The sequence below is a fragment of the Oreochromis aureus genome, linkage group 14, assembly GCF_013358895.1.
Source record: "Oreochromis aureus strain Israel breed Guangdong linkage group 14, ZZ_aureus, whole genome shotgun sequence".
In the NCBI taxonomy this organism is placed as follows: Eukaryota; Metazoa; Chordata; class Actinopteri; order Cichliformes; family Cichlidae; genus Oreochromis; species Oreochromis aureus.
In genome coordinates this window covers 14,093,207-14,117,821 of record NC_052955.1, presented here as the reverse complement: position 1 = coordinate 14,117,821, position 24,615 = coordinate 14,093,207, and the positions used below count along the sequence as shown (strand labels likewise).

The 24,615-nt window shown below is 40.9% G+C and overlaps 1 protein-coding gene across 2 annotated transcripts in view; it reads left to right on the top strand.

The window, feature by feature from the left end:
- igsf9ba (immunoglobulin superfamily, member 9Ba) overlaps positions 1-24,615 on the top strand; it is a 75,879-nt gene that overhangs the window by 17,557 nt on the left and 33,707 nt on the right. For both annotated transcript variants that reach the window (XM_039622293.1, XM_039622294.1), the window contains exons 2-4: positions 5,537-5,734; positions 12,765-12,911; positions 21,020-21,171. In XM_039622293.1, the coding sequence (XP_039478227.1) occupies positions 5,537-5,734; positions 12,765-12,911; positions 21,020-21,171 (497 nt within the window). The remainder of the gene's footprint in view (positions 1-5,536; positions 5,735-12,764; positions 12,912-21,019; positions 21,172-24,615) is intronic.

The following is a 24,615-nucleotide window of genomic DNA, read 5'->3' as shown; positions in this document are numbered from 1 at the left end:
GGTAAGTATTAGATTTTAGTTTTACTGCCTGAAATATTGCTCCAGTTTCAAAAACAATGTTTAGGCTGCCTACATCAAAAATCTGAGCAGAGTTAATCAAAAATTGTTTCTCACTGAACTCCCTTTATTTTCATATTTTGTGTTATTGGGCCTTATTACTGTCAAAACATTTTCCCAGCTCCTCTCTGCCTGATTATTGCCCAAAATTGCCTTGAGAGGCTATTTACGTTACAAATCTGGGACCATTACTGAAAGTACACTGTAGTGTTCTTTTTGTGTGAAGAGCCATTTAACCCACTGCCATTTGAAAAACGCTTTGAGTTGAAATCTGTGGCAGATTTGACCCTGCGTGCCACTGCTGTTCTGTCGCAATGATCCAGGTGCTGGTCTGGTTGACCAACAGCTGCTATTTTATTGATTCATGGTGGTTATGACATTGCTATATGTGAGTCTTTATATTTTCCAATTGTAAAAAAATGTGTAGTATACCCAGAAATTATATCAAATAAACTTTGTGCATTTACCACCTGATTAAATTCAGTTTTGCTGAATCATGTGAAAGCTTGTTTCCAGCACTGAAAATATATTTTTTGCTATCCATAAATCAAATTTTTGGGTCACTATTCATAATTTTCGATAAAAATACAGTGACCGTGTCTTTTCCCAGTAAGGATGTGTTAAAAATCCTCAAACCTCGTTATGAACATTTTCATATAAGAGCTATTTCCTTTACAACACATTAGAACCATTGACTGTGTCTCTCTGCATAAGGAAATGTTTGCATTTACCAGTAATGAGAGGCTTGAAAAAAATGAAAAAAAAAAGTCAACATTATTGGCATACCTGTTTAGCTGAGCTATATTGTTAGCTACCTGCATGTTGTCTATTTTTGCCAAGTGAAATTTGGAAAAATAAATAAATAAATCCATTTTTTTTGTTGAACTACTGGCCAGAGGACGAACTTGTGTTTGATTTTAGGGTTAATTGTATCATTAAGGGGTTAGAAGGCATAAAGGGGTTGATTCAGTCAACTGGATTTTGTTGCTGTTGGTTTGCAGTTTTGCAACAAAAAAAAGTAAAATGTTGGACATTTGCAAATGGGCATATTTCGATATCTTCTGACATTGTGTCAGCCAAATGATTCATTGACAAAATGATTTGAGGATATAGAAAAGTCAAAGTCCAAACTAGTATCTAGTTTACACTCTGACTAGCTCACTACCCCTTTATTCCTTTGTGTGCCAAACACAAGAGACGACTTACTCCCTCTGTATTTTGCTTTTGTTCCTGAACTACTGCCCGTATAGAGGATGTATCTTGACAGGTAACTGAATTGTTACCCTTCAGAAATTCATGATCTTAGCAGTAAATCCACTTCAGGCTGAGGACAGAAACATAAAACATAATAGTCTGCAGGATTTATTAGGTGTCTGATTTATGCAGATCTTACTCAACAGATTTCTACCTCTGTGTCTTTGAATAGTTTCACTGTGCAACTTGGGTTCAGCTGACATTTACAATGCCAAAGCAATCACTAGTTGCAACCATCCTAACTGCACCGATTCCTTTATATCTATAGCACTCTTTATTTGGAAGATCTTAAGCATGGACCCTTGTATCACATTTATGAGTTGTTGAGCGCATAAATATTTCCCCCTGAATAAGCCCCTATAAACCCTATCGGGTCGCCGTGTCTCCATTAAGGAAATGAAAGTGGTGACCAAGCCTGCGCTGATTGTTCCCTCATGAGGATCTCATAAAAGAACTTGAGAATTATTGGCCCTGCCATATATTATCTCAAGCCCTGAAAGCCTATTCTGTGTCCAAGGCATGCTCTCTCTGCCACATAGATCCAAAAATAATGTGAGCTAGAAATCTGAGCTGCTAAACTCCTGCAACCTCAACTGTCTGCAGAGAAAACAATGGATTTCAGCAGCATGCACTGCTGTTCCACCGGGTTTGAGCGTGTGCTTTATGTCAAGTGACTCTACTTACTCAAACCAAACAATGTATCCACTGTGCTTCATTATGGATAGGAACTTGTTTTTTTTTCCTCTGAAAGCCTCGAAGTACAAATGCTGAACAATGTTCTACACCCGAAACACTCACTGCATTCACCCCCCAAAAGAGATAGCAAAATGTTCTTTTATGATCACCCTGGTCTTTGGCTAAGTTTGTCATCATCAAAGAAATTTTAGTATTAGACAAAGATAACCTGAGTAAATACAAAATGCTGTTTTTAGATAATGATTACATTGATTAAGGAAAAAAAAGTTATCCAAACCTGCCTAGCCTTTGATGAAAAAGTAATTTCCCACTAAACCTAATAACTGGTTATGCCACTCTTGGCAGTAAGAATTGCAGTCAAGCATTTCTCATAACTGCCATGAGTCTTTAACATCACTGTAGAGGAATTTTGGCCCATTCCTCTCTGCAAAATCCAGCTATATTAAGGGGTTTTCAAGCATGGACGACCTGTTTAAGGGCATGCCAAAGCACCTCAATCTAAAGTCTGCGCTTTGATTAGGCCGCTCTGAATTCTTCATTTAGTTTTGGACTTGCTGATGTGTTTCAGTTCTTCTGCGTATCAAGGGTCCACCTGAAATTTAGGGCACAAAATGATGGTCAGATCTTCTCCTTCACGATTTTCTGTTTAAGAGTAGAATTCACGATTCCTTCAAAACTATATCAAGTCATCCAGGTCCTGAAACACCAAAGGCATCTCAGACCAACACACTACCACCATCATGGTTGACTGTTGGTATTGTATTATTTTCATGTAAGGGGGCTCAAACTTTCCAAAAAGTTAAACTTTTGTCTAATCAGTTCACAGAATATTTCCCCCAAAGTCTTGAGAAAATCAAATCAAATCAAGATGTTTTCTGGTAAATGTTAAATAAGCCTTTGTGGGTTTTTTTTTTTTATCAGTAGTGGTTTTTGCCTTGGAACTTGCAGTTCTCTTTCTTGTTATTGAGTCATGAACACAGACCTTAGCTAAGGCAAGTGAGGACTGAAGCTCTTCAGATGTTGTTCTGCGCTTTTTGTGACCTCATGGATAAGTTAGTGTCCTTCTGGTAGTCCAGCCACTATTGTCACTAACCCGTTTAGATTGGGAACACAAGGAAACTACTAGCCTGTCTTTGTTTGGAGGTAACACAATCCATCTACTAACATGGATTATAGGGACCTTTACTGTTCCAATGGTGTGTGCAGGATTAAACATTTATCAAGTCAGTGTATGTGCAACTAATCCCAAAAGGTCAACCTGTGGACACACACAATTTAATTCTACTCTCGAGTTTGTATGATGCCATAGAGAGGGCACTTGTTTTGTACGGCTGTCTAAGGCACACAGCTCTGGCTGTGAGTATAGAAAGCCCCACCAACCTATTGTTAAAGTCTTCTGCTCGTGAGGGGCAGCCAATCAGGTAGCTAAAGCAGCTTCTTTCAGACAATGTTTTATGTGTTAAATTATTTTAAACTGTGAATCACGCCAAGCTGCTCTAGTAGAGTCCAAGAAAAAAAATGGATCTGAAAATAATGATCAAAATTCGCCCTCCAATAATTACAGCAGTACAAGAAATATGGTTAAAAAGTGTATTTGGCTGCTTTTTCTGGACCAGTCCAGCTCTTAGTGTTTGGGTGACAAACAGTTTTCAAGAATGCGAGTAGGTCTGTTTTTTACATTTTTTGAACCGAGAGCTTTAAGGCACTCTGGGATTCACTGATCTAGAATTACTCTTTCATCCTTGTTTAAATAGAATTTAACAACTGAATGTTGTGTGATATGCCCCGGGACAGTCACCTGATGGGCGTTGAGGGGGTTATTATAATCGTTGTGAAAGTGTTAGAAATGAGCCTGCAAAGGAGCATGTTCAGGTGTGAATTTCAGACTTTTGGCGAGCCTGAAAGGATTAGTATAGCAGATTTCTGATTTTGCTGCGCTTATATGGACTGGACAGGTTTCTACAGAAGCTCATTAAAAGGCTTGTATCGCTTGCAGGGCAGTTTTATGCCCACAGAAGCACTTTTCAACCATTAGCTCCCTTCAGTGTTCAGTCTTAGCAATCTTTGTCCATTTTGACATGCTACAGTTTACTTATTTTAATGAATAATGTTTTATTACTGACATGATCTAGATTGTACAAAGTGGTGTGTTTATGCGATTTCTTTCCTTTATAACTTCTTTTATAGGCTTGTAAAAATTGCATCACCCCAGTTTTAGGTTATAGGCCATGTTTGAATGGTTACAGGGAGTCAAGCACACTTGTTTCATTTGGTTTATGCTGCTCATTAGAGCTTAGTGTTGCACAGTATGCCTCCTTTTCCTTGTGACTAAAGAGGCACAGTAGCAAAGCAGATTCCAGCACTGAAGGCTGTAACTGGCAGACCATATCTCCACTTTAAAAAGTGTAATTTGATTAAATCTGCTCTGTTTCAGTCTAGAATCTGTGCTGAAACGAATAAAGTGGATTAACTCTGTCAAAGGATAATGCAGATTAAGCTGGTAAACACAATCACTAAGTGGTGCATATGGCCTGTAGGGGTGGAGTCAAAGCTTCATGTTTTTTTGATAGAGGAAATGGGTGAAGAGATTTGCCCTTTTTTATATGCACAGGTGAAAAAGCATGTGTTCATATTTTCAATTGTGACAAGGTGATCCAACATCATAACATACACGCATGGCCGGTGTGTAACAGCAGCTCTGCTTGAGCCCAAAATACCTCCAAGTCGTCACACATTTGTTCTTCAGTAAAAATGATCCCTGATAATGCAAACGTTACTGCTAATGAAAGTGTTAAGTTATTCAGCTGGTGTTTCTCTGGAGTGAAACGTCAGCATGTCTCTTGATCCCTGAAGCGATTTTCCCCGTGGGTGAGGGCGGGTGGTCATGCTTGCTCTGACGGTGGAGATACAGCCAGCTCAATGGAAGGCGGGGGTGGCAGCTGGAGAAAATCCATTCCCAGAGTGAGCGTTCTGCTGAGGCAGGTATGCCGACCTTTGAGTCATCTGATAGGTCAACGCTCGGCAGCGTGCCTGGACATTCATGGCTAAACGCCAGGCCTGGTGGTGCTCATAGTAAAGCTCATCTGAGCAACGGCCAGCTATGATCAATGGAACCCCTTGGCAGCTCATTTATTGTACAGTATGGCACAGCCGCAAAACACTCAACCAACAGATGCAGGTGACAGATGATGATAGGCTGATAGGATGAGGGGAGCTGATGAAAAAGTGTTTTCACATGTGCGCGGTCACCGGTGCACTGCCACCTCACTGTACAGTACAGCGCTCTTTGAATAAAATGTACTTTTAATCCATTAGTTTAGTCGATCACGTTGAAGTGCCACCCCAATTATTGTTTGTAAATTAGTCTTGGTTGACTTGAATGAAATGAGATTTTCCTGCTTAGTCTGCAGGATTTCAGCGCATGAAGATTTTCCTGCACCTTGTTCTCCTGCATGTCACGCACCAGCTGTGCTGCGATGAACATGAAAATGACGTGTTTGCCCACAAAACGTCTTCCTTCTCCTTCCAGGTGCCCACGGAGTGAGAGAGGAGCCCCGGTTTGTGACGGCGCGCGCTGGAGAGAGCGTGATCCTGGGGTGTGACGTGTCCCCTCCCCTGGACGGCCAGCAGCCCCCCTATGTGGTGGAGTGGTTCAGGTTTGGAGTGTCTATTCCCTTCTTCATCAACTTCCGCTTCTACCCTCCTCATGTGGATCCAGAATACACTGGTAAGACAACTGTAGGTCTGGCTAAAGTAAAGTAATGCGGCTACAGAGAGCAGACAAATACAGAAACATTGTGAGTAATAAGTTTTATCCATGATGGATTTAGTCTAAAACCTCTGAATTAGTGTGGACTTGGATGCCTCCTGGGATAAGTGAGGATCAAAATCTTATCAACTGCCAAGCACGCTGAATCTGAGACTTTTTATTGTTGACACTGCAGCAGAAACAACGTCGACAACAATAATTTCACGCTACATACAGCAGCCAAATTGAAGAACACCCCGAGGGACGAGCACACATGTTTATCTGTATGTAATATGAACTGAATTCGAGTGCATATCGAACAGTGAATGGTGCCAAAATCATAGTTAAAGCTGCATATAGGTTAAGATATATTTACCTACTAGCACCTCTAAGACTCTTTACATTGACATCTAGATATAATCCACACTTGATTGTGATGTATCTATCTTGAACTTGCTCATATAAACCCAACTGCCCCATCTAAGTTGTTGATAGGTGGATTCTGTCACTTTTCTAACTGCTTCTTTCTTCTCCTTTAATTCTGCATTGAAATAAATCTTTCCCCACATGCCACAGTAATTCTATAAAGACAAAAAAAGATAACAAAACATCTCATTTTTTCCTCGTTTTAGTTGTTTCACCTTGTTTCAGTAAAGACGTCTTCGATCAACCTGTCAAGTCAGCCCCCGATCTTGTGGCTCATGGCTATAGTAATGATATATTAGTACAGAAACATTGCAATGTTTAGCTCAAAGGGTCCTGCATAACTATAATCATTCGGTAAACATTTCTATGATTGCTCAGGATATAGATTTCCCTGCACTGCTGCAGACCTTATTATGAGCTTTTGGTTGAGAGCGGGACCATTTCTGACAGCCGGTTTCAAACAGATTGTAGTGCAAATGTGCTGTGTACATGTGTACCTCTCAGTCGTATTTCATTGAGAAGATTGACCTGCAATTTCAGCTTGATCCACAGTGTTTTCCCCTCAGAATCGTACTTCAGCTGTTTGAGCATCAGGCGAGTGGCTCATCGGGCACCGAGGCTTTTATGTGGCTCGAGAACGACCGGGTGTTCAGAGCTGTGCAGGAAAAGCAGAAAAAACCAGTCACAATAATTGAATAGTGCATTGAACATGTATGCCGTCCCACACACTCATAAAATATACAGAGCACATAAAGTACAGAGTCAGTAAAGTATATCAAAAAAGCCCCCACATGTACATGCAGAAAAAGTAATCTCATGTTAGTAAAGCCTAACAATCTTTGCTTTTATAGAGATGTAACTGGAGTTTAGAATGATTTAGATGAATGTGCCTAATGTGTGAAGCTGTATCTTTTTAATGGGGGATTTATTGCAAGTCTGTTTTTATTTAAGCAGATGTGCAGATGGGGAGCAACATGAGCATCACTCTGTTTTTACTTTACTTGTTTTTTGGTCTACCAGCTCCTGAAAGAATAACCTGGCTGTTAAATGCATTTCTATGATCACTACCTATGTCTTAACCGTGTCTGTCTGCTGCCTGGTGCCGGCACAATACTTAACACTGGGATTTTTCTAAACTTAGCTGACAGCTGTGGCCAAAGTGATGTCCTAAAGCAGTGAGAGTGAACGAAAACAATAAAGCCGTGCGCTGTAAAATTAAAACTATGATGCCGCAGAGCTCCGCAGAGCTCCGCAGAGTCGAAATTGAACCGCAGAGTCGGGCGACCCCTTTTAAATTTGATCCGCTGTTAATATAAAATTATTGATTATAGCTGGTTTAAGGTTAGGGTACAAAATGTGTTTACCTCACATTCATCACAGCGTAACACAAGTCAAGACAGTATGTCTGCAGCAGCCTCTGTGCTGAGTCCTTACAGCAGGAAATTGGTTCTTCTGATGTTGCCTCAGCGGCTGTGATAAGATGGTGAGTTGTCAGAACGAGGTCAGATTTAGCCCTTCCCTTTTCTCACCTCTTTATAAGTACAAAGCTTCTGGCTGACCTGGTAATAGGCTGTGAAATAAATGAAGACGTGGCTTCTCGAAGAAGCCGAGGATTTACCTCCTCAGCTCGAGTGTCCTAAATGTGGACGCGAAAGCGTTTTCTGCTTTTATTTATATGAATCATGTAAAGCGTGTGAATAATACAGCAATCACTAGAATTCTTCCCGGTGGGCTTTTAATGCAGGATCAGCCTAATGGCAGTGACTCACTGTCTTGGGAGCGCCCCTTTTTATTATACAGTGGCTACAGTAGACGTTGCAGCTGCTGAAGTGTTTCACTGTTTAGGCTCGTGACTAACAGCTTTTTGTGCGAACAAACAGCACTTTTCAACACTTCACTGTGCTCACTTGGACTCTGCTAGTGGGCCTTTGCCATGTGGCATTAGGTCCACTGTTGAGGAATTACCAGTGAACAGATGCAACTTGAATATGGCCAGTCTCATTACATAGATTAAAGTGTTTCTGGGGATTGCATGTGCATGGTGACAGCGTAATAATGACACTGGACTGCAGTTTATGAGATGCTCCTTTGGGCGCTTAATGGGCCCGTGCGGTCTCAGAGCTCATCTGGGCTATTCCCATGAATCGTTATCACTCAGTATGAATAAAGTTGATGAATAGAGTAAATGTGTGATTATTCCATCACACAGCTGCTACCAAAACAGAGAAGATTATCCATGAATACTGTACTTACTTGCACGCATATTTTTACTGTGATGATTGCACTTTTGATTCCAGCAATCCATTCGGGTTCAATGCATCGGTTTGTCTAGGCCAATCAGTCTTGTTAATTATCCGGTCTTAAAGACTGTTAAGAGACCTATAGCACAATCATTTCGATGTGTCATTCAAATCTAAGACGAGATGTTTTCATTACAGCTGTGTGTGTGTGTTTTTTTTGCCTCTTTAACTCAATGCAAAATGCAAAATTATACAGATCTCTCTGCTATCCCGGATCATTTTGTTTGCCAGTTTGTCCTGCAGCTATATGGAAATTATAACATTAAAAAACATCTATTTTTGTGCCTGCTGTAGCAAAGACGCAATCAATAATTCAGATGTGCAGCTTGTGAAATTTTAGTGTCAGATCCTGCCGCTTTGGGACAAGCTGTTGGAAAACTGAATCATATCTCTTTTGCCACCATGTTTAGCCCCAGCTTGCATGTGGATAATACTGATATGTAATAATCAGTCATCTGCAGATGGATGCAGAGATGATGCAATGTGTTGCATTTTTCTTAATATTAAAAATAAGAGGAGTTGTTTCAGAGAGTTTGGTTTTGCTTGTTCGGGGCTGAGTTACGAGCAGCCTGTTAGTAGTATTGCATCAATAGTGGACATTTTAGCATGACATAATTCAAAAAATGTAGCAAAATGGGAATTTCTGACAGCCATACAATATGCTGGTTTTAATGTGGTAAAGCAATTAAAGTAAAATAGCCATACATTCACGTTAAAAAGCAGCAAGGTGTGCTTGATTCGAAGAGAAACCCTGCGTCCACACTGCAAGCGATGTGGCGACCTGAGATCACAGAAAGTGAATGACATTTGGTGACTTCAAGCAGCTGCGAGCAAAATAACCGCTGGTGATTTGTAGTGGGCGTGACCCAAGATACATTTATCTCAGCTTCCTAGCGAGCGACTGAAGCAACATCCAATAAAAGCACGGCAGCACTGTTAATTGACGTTTGAACTTGTAGTAAATATTTTAGTGGGTTACCGAGGCAACCAGAGCCTGGAACGTTCTCCAGCATCAAGGCGATGTACCTCCAAGTGTGAACTGTGTGGTAGCTTTAGCATGAAACTAAACCAGGCGGCCTCCCTTGCTTCCAAGCCCAGCACTGTTCACAATATGAAAACTTTCAATGGAAGAGAAATAGTCATAAGGTACAACATGGACTCTGGCTCGACCCTCACCGATCTGACTTTTGGTATTGGGTTTGTTTTGGGAAGAAGCAAACGCAACAATCTACAAAAAAGGTCTCTAATTAAGCTGATTCAGGGAATTAAAAACTATACTAGCTTAAACACTTTGTTTTCCAAAGTTTTGCAAAGGTGTAATAAAAAGCCAGGTTTAAAGCAGGTAAAACATGAAGATCAGAAGGTCCCAATATTTTCTTTATGATTTTGATGAAGTTGGTGCTTTGGTGCTCTGGATTTATGTGTGCCATTGTTTGCATGTTCAAATGCAAATGGGAAAAAAGATGTGTGAAAAATTAATGCAATATACAATAAAATAACCACTGGTGACAGAAAGTAACCTGAGATAATCTTTTCTCAACCAGTGACTGAAAAATTCTCAAGTAACCAACTATCAGGTTCAAAGGAATGCACGACGAGCGCCTAGCAGTGAGAGCTCATGTAAAGTCAATGATATTCAGCGACTTCAAGCAATGATGGATGGAATAACTGCAGGCAATGTGAAATAGGGAGCCCTGAATTAAATTTTTTAAAGTGACCACCAATAAGAGTGCAGGACTGACAAATGACTGGGTAGTAAATACATAAGAGCGCTACCTAGACAACCAGTCTACTAGCAAACCACGGGGATGTTTGCTGGTGACCAACCATCGGTGACTAACCCAAAAGCAATGTGCACCAGGCTTTAGATTACTGAATTAACCATGATGTGTTGTTTTACTCTATAATGGGGAAAGACTGAATTCAAATTTTTTTGTACTCTTACTACAACAACTTTTTCCTTTAGCCATATTCTTTTTACTCACATTTGAAACTCAGCGGACTTAAAATGTGTCTTTTCTCAATGTGTTTGCCAACTTTGTCACTTTGGATCTTCAGTATTTACTTTTCAAAGCTTTCCTATCTGACATAGCCTGTGATGTGATCTGAACAAGGTGTTGGCCCCTCTGTTTTCACAGCAGACAGAACCCTGTGCTGTGTAAGTGGTGTATACCCAGGAGGCCGATCCTGACGTGGATACAGTGCTGTTAACTCTGTTTACAGCAGCACCCTCTCACTCCTTGACAAATAGAAGCTGAGACTGATCCCTACCCTTCATGCCACCACCCACCCCACTCAGCACTTCAATGCCCAGGCAAAAATAGCCCTGACTTTTTAAAGACGAGCTACCTTTTTACTGCAAGACTGCAGTCCGCGCTCCTCTCGCTTCCTCTGTGCTGTATTGATTTTCCACTAACAAAAAAAACGTCAGTTTTCTACCCCAGCCACGGCAGCAATCCCAGGGTTGGGTATCTATCTATTGCATTTTTGTACTGGTAGAGCAATTCAGCCCGCCCTCAGCGTCGATAGATTTGCCTGACACTTAGTCTGAAGTAAGAGGAAACAGTGCTTACAGAACATCTACACATCAAAGTTGGGAAAAATGCTCCATCTCCAAACACTCGTCAGACAGAGGAGATCCGAATGTTTTAGTCTGTCGGGCTGTCAGATGCAGCCATGTGAGCAGCGGGCTGGAGGCTTGAAGACAGACAGCTTAGCAGCTGAAGATTTCACCATGCCTGGCTTCCTGAATGTCTCTCATCCCTTGTGATTTCCTCCTTTTAGAATTCCAATTTATCCTCAGCCTTGAAGTAAAAAGAGTTGGGGATGGAGAAGTTTCGTAAGAAAGATCATTTATGTGAAGTGGAAAGCTGGTCTTTTCCCACAGCGACACCAAACGCTGTATTAAAATTCAGCTAAAGGTGTGACTGGCAGTTTTAAGGATAAACCATAATACTTCGGCCCATGTGGATGCTCGTAAAAGCTGTGACATTTAATAAGTTAAAGAACTAGTTTTACATTTTGGGAATATACATATATATATATTTATTGGGGACACTCATAGGGATTCTGTTGTAACCCTATGAAACAGCAGTTTGGCTTTTTTAATAAACTTAGAGGAAAGACTTCTACAAACACCTATTAGCAACAAGTAAAACTTCCTGTTCAATTAGTAGTTCGTCTGATTGCTATACAGTGACATTTGGCATAAAAAAATCATTTGTGTCAGTATTTAGAAAGAAAGGGTATTGACAAGATTGCATGCAAGATGTGGGATCTCAGAGATTTTTGTGACTGACATTAGCGCACAAACTGATTTACCAGCATCATTCCTAATAAATCTGGCCCATAGGCACCTTTTGAGGTCTTTTTTGTGTCTCTGCCACTTTAAGCACATACACTCTGCTGTTTGCACTCACTGCAGTGCCTGTGAACCAGTATCGGTCCCATAATATGGGAAAAGCTGATTATAATTAAGGCTGTATTCTTTTAATTGTGTATTAAGAGGACTGAAGAAATCTTCAGCTGGATCTAGGTCAGCTGTTTAATGTATTAGCGCAAACAGCTGTAAACTAAAATAACCATCTCCTCTTTAAAGCAGGCTATGGGCTTGACATTCGGACAAGAAGGAAAATGTCCATATTCCCTCATAATATCAAAACCATTCTGCTCTTAAATCGACTCTGCGTGCTGTTTATATCTGTGTGTGTTTCCTTTGAGTTCAGAGACTTAGAAGTCAGGTTGATTGAAGGCTCTAAATTGCCCGTAAGTATGACTGTACAGTAAGTGTTTGGGACTGTCTGTCTGTGTTAGCTCTACAAGAGACTGGCAGCCAGTGTTTTCCTTCCTTCCATCTAGTCCTTGGAAAGGCTCCAGTCTGATGTAGTGCCTGAATACAAGTAAGCAGTTTTGAAAAAGACCTCAAAAATGAATCCGTTTGTCATACCTGACTTTGCAGATCAAAAGGCTTGAGTTTATGGAGCCCTCGCAGGGAAAAGGAAAATCTAAGAATCTTTAGTTTATATATATTCTTTTTTGAACATCTGGGACACGCTTAGAAATGTTATACGACTGTGAGCTGTGGACTACTGTCAGAGCAGAAATAAAACTCACACTCTTACAGCCACTGCCCTAAAATAAAGCACTTAACCCCCAGCTGCTATGATGGATCTTTTTGGTGACCCGCAATGCTCTTGGGTGTGTGTATGGTGGTATCTGTAAAGATAAATTTAAAGTACTGAAGTGGTTAATTCTGCTTTTTCCCCCCCCCCTGCTGTCTGCAGGTAGAGCCTCTCTGCATGGGAAGGCCTCCCTGCAGATTGACCCAGTGCGCTCCGAAGACCAGGGCTGGTATGAGTGCAGGGTCCTGATGCTGGAGCAACAGTACGACACCTTCCACAACGGCAGCTGGGTGCACCTCACAGTCAATGGTGAGTCATCTTGCCAGACAGCCTACCTTGTGACCTGGAAGTGTGAGTCTGTGAAGACAAAAAAGAAAAGAAAAGAGGATCGGCTTAAGCTCCGTGTGTTTTTATGATAATGATAATCATGTAGATTGGCATTTCAATTAAAGATGTGGGAATGGTACATTGTTATTAGAAAAAATCTATTTATTTATTTTGCTTTAAATATTAAATTTCATTTAATCTTTTATGCTAACTGGACCTTTTTTAGTTGCTTACAGGCCTCCTTCTTTTACTTATTTTTCATTTACAGAAAAATTCAAGTTTATCAGTGTATTTGAGTCAGGCACTGTTTTAGATCACTCCTGTAGCTCCTTTATAAAAGGCCTCGAGGAAAAAAAGGGATGAGCGTCTGGTTAGAGGAGGATTGATTGTGTCTAGTTTAAGGCGGTTCCGGCAGGGATTGTCTGTGATAGTCTGAGAGCTATCAAACTGATGACCAGGCGGAAAAAAAAATCTGCACCTTTGCATTTCTCAGGAATGCCCCAGCGGCACAGAGACTCCTGTGTGAAGTGTGTCTTCACATTGTTGCGGCGCACCAGAGACAGCGATGCCTTTGTACTCTGTGCGTTTCAGCCTTTTTCGGAAAGATATTCGCATTAAGCTCCTGTTTTACAGTTGATGCTTGCTGCAGATGCACGGCGCAGCAAAGATGCAATAAAGAAACCGCGGCACACTCGTGCAGGAGACGAGATTGTGGAGTACTATCAGTTGCAATTCTTTTGTTAGCTTTTCGGTTACTGATTTTATGTGTCAGGGAATGTTTCCTAAGCAGACTTTTGGAAGAGAAACCTTCAGGCCGAAAGCGGTGAATTCCTTGCGTTAAAGCTTCACAAGACTCTAAGTTCAGAAAGCTGTAATCCTCTGTGCTGTTAGAGAGAGACTTTAGAGACAAAGTACTGTCAGGCTCATTCACATGTATATTTTTGGTCTGTGAACTTCGAGTTTGATCATGCATATGTTTTACAAGATGCTCATATTTTTCTCATATTTGAATAGTGATTACACTGCAGTGCAAAATTCTCTGTGAAAAAAAAATCATTTATACTGTCCAGTGCACAGCATAATCACTTTGTAAAAATGGTGATTATCGGTGCTTTGCTTTGAATTTGTGTTTTGCCATATGTTAGTACATGGGGCATTGCAAATGATTTTCTAAAGCGTGCTCCGTGTAACGGACGTTAACTCAAAGCCGACACGAGAGCATCCCATTTCGCGTGCTTGTGTGCGGCTGAAAGAAATCTCTGTTTGCTGGTTAAAGTCGGATAGGGTGAATCGGTCATAGTGAGCGTCACCTGCGCACTCTTGTGATGTTTGGAGTTTGTGAACGTCAGTAGGCGTGTGTGTATGAATGTCTTGTTGTGTAGGCATACTGCATCTCTGTAGCTGCTTCATCAATATTCACTTTCAACTGCCCCCCTCCCCTCCCTCGTGTGCTGCTCTCCAATCCTGTCAGGCCTTTCAACAGAAACGGAGCTCCTCTGGCTTCAACACAACTAATAATATCCCTGAATCTCATGTATATTTGGCATTTTATATGTCTGCATTTTGTATGACCTCATGTATGTATGCAGTGCGGCTCTCTATAGAGGCCATGCACAGCTCTACTCACAGATGGACATGTTTTGCTGGTATAAATATTTAGTTGGAGTTTTGTTATGTAAACAACAGACAGACATTCATGAAAAAAATCAAAAGCTGTTTCAGCGTCTAGACATCTAACAGGGGAGTTCATATGAAGCCTTTTTGCTACTGTTGTCCCCTAAATGGGAGTCTGTGAAGGAAGCAGGTGCCATTTTCGTCTGGCCTAGGCACAGACACTAAGGGCACTCATTTCCTTTGGCCGTTGGTATTTGCATATACTGCTTCTTTGAGTTCCTGTGACTGGCCTTAACTTCCTGCCAAGCGGAGAGGGAATTCATGCCCACTCAGTGGCAGGTGTCAGATGGCAAGGCCTTGTGCCCGAAAAAGACACTAAGGCTACTCTCTCTCTGTTTTCTCCCTCCCTCGTCTTCTTCTTGCTTTTGCAAGAAGCATAGTCCTCAAGCATCAGTAAGCTTTTTAAGAAAGCAAAAAGAAACTGCACCATCATTGTCACATGATTTTAATTTTATCCATGCATATTCAAACTTGGAAAAAAAAAGAGACACAATCAGACCTTGCCACCATGTCACTGGGTTAGTGATGGCCTGGCATTTAGGTCCCATTTGGTCGATGCAACTGGGTCCCAAATGTCAGCTCCATTTATTACCCGTGTGTATCTGTCTTTGTCAGTCACTGTGCTGTCCACTATGGTGAGTCTGGGGTGAACAATCACCCTTCAGACTTTAAATTTAAATTAGAGGTGGGCATACAACATGTATTAAATACTGTGTGTGTGTGTGTGGTGAATAAGATGCCCTGACAAAAATAATAAGCTAAAATTAACAAATGTTTTTCTCTATTATGACTCTTGTATAACCGTGTGCTAGTATTAACCAGAATGTTAGTGATACAGTAGCTTATCTGGCTCACAATCCATCACAATTCGCAGGTTATTATATATAAAATGACAGATTTGATTTTGACCTTGAACACATTTTGGGTGAAGACTTATTTGGTGAACCTTGTCTGCAAGTTTCACTAAATTCAGCAGCAATTCTGCAGAATGTGCATAAGCTCGTCAGTCCTTCTGCTGGATGAACAAACAATGACAATGAAGCAATAAAGTATTAAAGGTGCACAGGTTGTAATTGTTGCCCTGTGGATGCTGATGCTGATATGAATTTTTGCCAATACTGATTTCTTTTTAAGTCTAACTGACAGCATACACAATCAAAAATTCACTTTTCTTCAAAAGTCCATCATTAAGAAAATTATTCTCGGGTTCTCCTAAATTGCATTAATTGCATTAAGTACTGCAGGATATTCTCTAACTGGAGCAACTGAAATAAAGTGCTCTGGTACTGGAATAAATCAGAATGAGCTGAAGCTTTACTTGACATATTTTGCCTTAGCAAACACAAGCAGGTGTAACAGATTGATATAACAAACAAATGTCAGGTATTCACATCATTTTCCAGCGTATTTGTAAATTCACCTGACAACAGGACTTTTCTCTTTTTCACTCGTCTCCATAGTTTTCATCATAACTGCTCTGATCCTTTGCTCATACCGAGGCTCATACCGAGGCTGCTATATTGTCGCTGGCTTAAAGCACAGGAAAGCTTTATCCTTACGCACATTGTATTTGTTAGTTGTTTCAAAATGTCCGTATTCAACTGGTTGAAGATTTAAATGATTATGTTTTTTTGTCACAAAAGTCTCACTGTGATGGAAATGAACAAACGTTTTAGTATTAATTTAAATGAACAGAAACTAGTCTTACATGTTGTAGAACTTGTAAGCCATTTATTACTCAGAATTACAGTTAATGATTCAGACATTCAAATACATAGTAAGTAGGGATAACTTCCAGCACAGCCTGTTCCAGAGTTCATGTCAAATTTCTAGAATATGTTCAGGAATTTTCCTAAAAGCTATGATGTATTCCAAAAATATGCCTAGAAAAGACAAATGTGGATGACTCACATCAGTTTTTCACTATTATTAAAAACAAATCTGACAGACATAAGTACCTTTGTGCTCACGCAGCTCTTTCTATAAGTTTGAGGAGGCAAGCAACAAACCGAGATAAACGCACATTTGTTTTTTTAAGTTTATGTTAGTATGATCATCCAATCTACAAAATAACCTAAGTCCACCTAAAGAAAAGAGATGGATGGGATTGTGGCAGTGAAGAATTGAGAGGAAGTAAGTCCCATTGTTTCTCCTCTTAATTACACATGAGACGCTGTGGAGTAACTTAAGTATGCTGACATTAGAAGAGGGAGGAAAGTGTCACTGAGTGCCTCTTTCTTCTCTCTGCAGCAGTTTACACTTAAACCTTTGAGACTCATGATGTGAAATCAATGAAAATATGTACTCCATTTTTCCATATTCTCTTAGGAACAGATACAAGAAAAGGAAAAAAAAACAAAAAAACAAGCAAGGAAATAAAATGACGCAAACACAGTCTTGAGTAAATAAGCCTTCAAAAGAACAGCCTGAAGCCTGCTTCTTAGCATCCAGGCCATCTGCTGATGTGCTGCGTGGCCTACAGAGAAGAACAGAGGGAGTTTGGGAACTCCAAACATCTTTTAATGTATATAATTGATGAAGAGATGCTGTAAGTAGGGCGCTGATTTAATGCTCAGCTTACTTTTTTTGTAGAGCAACTCCCAGGTTTCCCAAGTATTGTGACACTTCCTCTGTGACGAGCTGTACCTGACGGTGTGAAACAAATCCCAGGTTGACCAAAGTGCCTGCTGCTGTCACCAGCACCACCATGTGTGCCACCTATTTCCTGTCAGCTGGTGCTTATTCCCTTGAGAAAAGCTTGGGGATTAGAATTAATAACAGCGCTTACAGTGGAGGAACAAGTACTCAGGTGATTCACTTAAGTGAAAGTACCAGTGCTGTAAAATTTCCACGTTACAATCAAATGTCTCACGAGTAAAAGTGCAGAAATATTACCTGCTAAATATACCCACCCATACTCTATATGTAAAAATCTTGAGCCATCCCTCATTTCCTTATATTTTGCTAGGAAAATAGGTAATGCAGTATATGAAGCAAAAACAGTCCAGTTTTAATTTCCTTTTCTTCAAGTAGTCTTCAGGAATAGTTCTCCAGGCATCTTGAAGGACATTCAAAGCTCTTCTTTGGGCGCTGGCTGCCTTTTGTTCCGTTCTCTGTCAAGATGATCTCGCAATGCTTCGATAATGTTGAAGACCCGGCTCTGGGGAGGCCAATCCATGGCATGGTCTTCCACTGTGTCTTTTTCTATCCCGGCCATTTGTGATCAGATTTCAGTGAACAGTAGATTGATTAAGTGAAGAATCAGATTCTTCTCTCATATCTGGTGCCAGGTCTTTGCTGGATTTTTTCTTCTTTCTTAAGGACACAACATTCAGATAATGTTCACCAGGTGTGTAATGCAGCAGCATTATGCTATTAATGCTGCTGCATTAGAGTGCAATCAGCATTTTTCTACTATTTACCAATATCTGGTTTTGTTGAGTGGTTCCCAACGAAGTCAGTCAGGTCAAGAAGATCACAACATAAATTGGACTTGTTGTGAGATGACTGATGAAGTAGGAAAGAGGAAACACCAGCTGTATTATTATAAATATTTATACATTTCTCTCTGAAATACTGGTATAAATTAAAGCAGATATGGTAAATTAAAGCAGATACTCAGTCCCTAAGGACCCCAAAGCGCTTTCATTCAGTCATTTCAGAAACACATTCAAATGTCCTGTAGCCACAGCAGACAGAAACACAAAATGTCCTGGAGCAGAAGCATGTCACTGTTTATGAGCTTAAAGTTGCTTTTCTTGAGTAAACTTACTTGGCTGCATACATATTGCAGCCACCAGTGACAATCAGTGACATATATCATACTATACATGCAGAAACACATAGTGAAGGAGTGGCACAGGGTTGCCTCTTAACTAAAATAATGCATCATGACCCGTTTAATGTAACCACCGACCCATCAACTGCATGATACGTAAATCAGTCATGCATTTTATTAGAATCTCCATTAATCCGCTGTATCATATAATGTAATGAGTGTTAGGGAGTGAGAGGGCAGTATGGACAGGCAGATGTCTAAATGTGCTAATTGGCCAATTTGTTTACTCCATGCCAGGTGCTTGTGTGCAGTCTAAAGCATGGCAGCACTCCCAGCGGCAAGCGGTGACCCACTTGTATAGCAGTGCCTTTTTCCCCCTATTTAACTAAACACAGTGCCACTATTTATAATCAAAATATTATGTTGAACCACTGAAAGCAGCTGGCTGAGGAAGCTACAGTTTATTGGCCTGCAGGAGCTGGTGAACAGCTCCCGTGTGACTCTTAGGGAAGCTCGGATACATCAGGTGGAAATGCAGCAGTGTTACAAAGTGGTTTTGAATTAAAAAAAACAAAAAGAAGGAAGCCTGCAGCGGAGCTTGTTATCAACCCTGGTACATGTCCCACTGTGCAAGTGTTGCTCAAAACTGTCATTGCCACATCATGTCGTATCTGAGGAATGCCTGTTTGACTTAGACCCTGTTTACTTCAGATTTCTGAAATGTGTCTTGGACAATTAGATCGTGAGTGGACAGCGCTAAATACAAGTGTAAATGACCGCTGAGACACATTATTCTCACTCAAACAACTTGCCGAGGTGGCGTGGGACACATTTGGCCTTGTATCTTTTGTACTGTAAACACTAATTTGTCCTGATGCCCAGCGAAAACACAACGGGAATATATGTCACCACTGTGTCGGTTTTTTGGCTTGGGTCCTGTGTCTCAAAGTCACAAATGACTTTGGCCTGACAGCTTCAACGGTTGAATCATGCGTACACATGTTCTTCTTTGCTTGACACATTTTGGATGCATTTTCTTAGCTACTCCTTGCTCAGTCAATATAACTGTGGACAGAAATCTTGGGGTCACGTGGGGTCAGCTGGAGATTGAAAACGCACGATAGACACAGGTTAATACCACTTGTATGTGCTCTCCCTAACCCTGATCCTATCCCCCACTTTGGGAGAGCAGCACCAACCACTGCTAGCAAATGCTGCTTTGCAATATCAAACTAAAACATTTAACTGAATCCTAACTATCTATTGAGATGATCTAAAATATAACACACAATGTTTTATTTTTTATGTATTGTTTTACATAGTTTAACATTATTGGTATCACATCATAAAACATCTAAAAAGCCTCTAAGATGTCTCCACAACATTAGCATGGTTATTTTGTTGGCTTCAGATCTGTTTTTCTGGTGTAGGACTTACATGCAACAAACTCTCAATAAGATCCACATTTCCACTGTTAGGATTAAAAACTAGTACATAACTAGTAAACTATTAAAACAAAACCGCACTTTTGACAGGAGTTGAAATGAGCCGGCGCATTTGTTGACTGGGTTAACCTTTGTCTAGTCCATCCTGTGCTTTGTACTTTTGTTTGTTTGTTGTTTACTTTAGAACTGCTCACAGCAGATTGCTGCACCTTCTTCTGCTGGAAGTCTCTTCCTGTTGATAGGGAGTTTTTCCTCCCCACTGTCACCAAGTGCTCACCCATTGCTGGGGTTTTCTTTGTAATATTAAAGGTTCTTCAGGATGTAAAGTGATTTTAAATTACTACTATTGCGTATTCAATGGAAATGTCCACTGGCTGTCCACTTGTGATCCTACTGCCCAACCAGCTGTAAACAGATACCCCCTAAAATGGACAGCTGTACTACATGTGCCTGCAATACAACAGCCGTGCAGAAGAGCCCAATGGCAGAATGCCTGAAGCCATCTTGGTGTTGATTCAATGACTCTGTGTCATCTTGGAGCCTGTAGTTTGCTGTGCTATTTGGGAAATCCCTGAGTGTAACACAAATTCAACAGCACTGCAAACTACAGTACAGTTTTCCAAACTTCTCCAAAACAAAAGCAACAAAAAAAAAGGACTGCACTCATAAGTCAGCTGCCATGCTACCTCAGTAATGTTGTTCTTAGCCATAGAGATACTTTGCTTGATGGTGTAGCTAAACAGATGAAACAGGTGCTGCAGGAGTATTATTGAGGACCGGGTGATTCCACCCCTGGTCATTTGGTGTGTCTCTTCCACCTTTCTCCAAATAAAAAATGAGCATCTTTTAATTCTAAACACAAGCTGCATGTGAGGCTTATGTTAAAGTAATATACAGGTATTTAGTGATGAACCAAAGTATTTAACATGTGATGATGATTATGAGGTAAGGCAGCCTGAAAAGTCAGAAGTAACATGTGATAAAAGACTTTTTAACACATTATCTGGTTACCATTGAATCTATCCAATCAATCAACTGCACCAGTCAATCCAGGACAATGTAAGGACAACCTATGATTGTGCTTAGGAAGCAGTGAGGGAAAAGGCCCTGTGCCAGTCCATAGAATAGCTTTTGAGATTTTTCTGTCTGGATTCTGGGATGGTACCAAGAATTCCTCGTCCTGTTCTCCCCAGCTCCACCTTCATTCACGGAGACGCCGGCGCAATACGTGGAGGCGAAGGAAGGGGGAAGCACTGCGCTAAGCTGCTCTGCCCAGGGAAATCCAAAACCAATGATCAGCTGGCTGAGGGAGGGGGAGGAGCTTGCAACCAACGCAAAATACTCGGTAAGAAAATATCATGGCCATAACTCAGATTTATGATTGTGTGCAAAAATAGAAGTGGGGTTTGTGCACAGATGGCGTCATCCGCTGAGCCCATCTGTACTGACAGTATGTTATGGACTATGTCTCACTCCGGCTAATGTCAGTTTATTCTATTGTTGAGCTGCTTCATGAGCTGTGGTTTAGTCTCTAAACCTGATGTGTCGTCCGAAGTCTGAAAAAACAGCAAAACCATCCCATCGTTTTTGTACATTTAAAACATATTGCACCACAGACTTGGTGTACAAGTAGTGGAAAGCTGCAGATATTTGGCTATTTAGGAAACAATTATGTCATCGGTCCAGGATGACTGACAGTCAGGCTGTTCTGTTTTCCCTGTGATGTCGTTAGGAAAAATAAAAATAAACCCTGCATAATCTGAACAATTTTAAGCACAGCTAAGTGGCGCACCTCACATTTCTGAGCCCTCTTTGTTGTCTGGTGATGCCTGATTTTTACCTTTTTTTTAAACTCCCAAATGCAGACAGCCTGATGTCATGGCAAGGATATTTCTGGCACTGCCTCAGTGCTTGCAAACATTTAAATCAGGTTTGTGGTGTTAGTTGCAACAAATCAAAGACAGTCAACCCACAGCTCCATGACAGATGATTCGAAAGCGGCAAAAGCTTCGACGAGCGATGATGCATTAGAGCCACAGGATGTCGAATCTTGAGTGAGCGGTGCAAGTGTCACTTTCTCTGGAGTGGAGGATCGCTTGCTCTCACTATACTATGAGAAGCACTACCCACACCTACACGTCTGAATGCAGCAAATTCATCTGTGGAGTTAGTCTTGCAGAAGTTAAGTTAGATATGGGAGGCTGACTCAAAGATCAGCTTATTGCTAAAACAAAACACACACACACCACACGCACAAACGCCTGTAACAGATGCAAGCAGATTGCTGATCGTGTCTAACAAGTGTAGCAACGATGGTAATTTTTCATACTGCTTGTAATTGTTTTTAGGATTTTTCAAAGGTGCTTAGATGCCTTCACATTCTCGTATGTGTCTGATATTGCAGTCTGCTGCGGGCACTATCACCTTTTCGCAGCTGCCTGTGTAACATACAGCAAAGGAAGTGACAGCAGCTCAGAAGCGTGTCTGTTAAAGGCCTCGTTTCCTTTCATTTTCGCCTTTTTTGCCCCACCATCAGTCGCCTCTCTTTAACACCATTCCCTCAGTAAACGATTAGACAACATTCTGATGCATTATTAATCTCCCCTTTTCGGCATCAATATTACATTAGCCCTAATATGAATGTTGCACTAAAAAGGAAAATCTTTAGTGAGAGCCAAATGCCAAGTTCTAATAACCTCACTTTGCATTTATCGCCTCCCCTCGTACATTCGCCTGTTTCTCGCTGCATCTCCCCTAAAATTCGGGAGAGCTCCTTTCTGTGCTGAGAGGAGAGCTGTGTGTGTGTGTGTGTGTGATAGGGAGCATTAGGATATGTTTGCTCACCCACATGCTCAGATCCATGGAGACGTCATGGAGAAAGGGAGGAATGTGACAGACGGGGTTAGAGAGGAGCAGAAACACTCCTCCTCCACATTCTCCTCCTTCTTCTCCTCTCTTTACTTTCCTTATTTTTTTAAAGCCTGGAAAAAAAGATGTATTAAGTAACCAGGAAACTGAAAAAGAAGACTTTTAAAAAACTCAGGAAGGCAGTGGGAGCCAACCAAATGTCATTCTCACTGGAGTGAAGTGCATAGGACAGAAGTTGAAATTCTGCCTTCATCTTGTGCCTCACCTTGTCGCATGAAAAGTTCCTGTTTACTTTCCTCACACTCACCTTGGATTGAGTTCAGCTATGGCACAGAAACTATTGGATCAGAATGACGACTAGTACATCTTTAGATTCTGTTAAGATTACTGTGTGCTAACATCACTGCTGCATTTGTGGTGTGAATGAGTTTAATGATTTGATCTAACAGTGGTTTAGACTCTTTTATAGATTCAGTGCAACAACAAATGCCAGGATTTAAAAATATGCTAGACCACGCTGTCCCCGAAACATGCTTGATAGCTAGCAATGACAAGCTAGCTAAAAATAACCTTTTGTGCATGAGTGTCTTTGTTTGTGTTACACTCAGCCTCTGACTGAACGTTTCCAGCAAACATTTCAACACTGAATATCTGTCAGATGGCGGTCTTTTGTCGATGTCTATTAATGGTTGAAAAATAGTTTCAAAATAAAAGTTGTGGGACCTCAATGTTGGCTAAACATACCTCTTAAATCTCACATGGATGTGGTTTGTTAGACTTTCTAGGAAGGGAAGGTTTATGTTCCAGAATAGTTTCATATGATCTCTTTATTGATTAGAACTAAATGACCAAAACATTCTGGTTTAAAAGAACAAGAAGTCAATGGAAAAAAACAGACACCACAAGGTTGCTCATGACCTTTCACTTCTACTGTGCTAACTTATTGCACAGTAAGGGTCATGGGCCAATCACAGTGGCTTTTGGTCAAGACCTTATAACCGATTGGTCACCACTTGGAAAGCGCTGGTCACTAGAAAAAGTGTGTATTCCCCATTTAGTAGGTGAGTGGTTACTGGCGCTTGTTGGCAGATTGCCGTAGTTGCTCATCGTCTGCATAGACCATGCAGAATTGTATACCACTGTGTGGTCATTTTCACCAAGCGATAGCTAGCAACCTCCCACAGCTGCCAACTGGTTGGAGAATACACATGTTTTCTTACATCCACTGGCTGACAGACAGTTGTCAAACAGTCTCTAGGCCTGTGTGCCTGAGGCTCTATCAAAACACAAGCTAAGTTTACTTACTGAATTGAATCTATGTTTTTCAGTCTCTGATGTTTCCTTTTTTCACTGTTCGGTCCAAATATAGACTGTATGTAAAAGATGGATGTAGCCACCGTTGATATTGAGCTTCATGCTTCATAACAAGACAAAGAGCAAAGGAACCAAAGGCTGTTTTTCCAAAGAACTCTGTGTAAAGACAGGTTTTATTTACAACTCTCCTATTGGTCATTTAAAAAAATAATGCAGGTTAAAGCACTTACGAATTGGCTACAAATTTTTATGTCTGCATTGAATCTATGTAGAGCCTACATAGATTTTGCTGCCAGTGCACTAGTTAGCATTAGAGTTACGAGGAAACAAGGGTAGTGAGTGGGCCAGTCGCAGTTGTTGTGAGCTGCCCGGGCTGCATAGTCACATTTCTAGGGAGCTATACATCATCTTATGGCACAAGTTACAGTTTAGGTTTTCAGAAGGGATTACTGGTTACAATACCCCATGGCATAGATAGTGTAGAAGCATAAATTCAGACCAGATCTCCAATTCTCACCTGGTATCCCAAAATACCTGATGATTGGATGATGGGTGATGATTGGATGATTGGACTGCAATCATTCTTTTATGGCATGCTCAGTTTGGC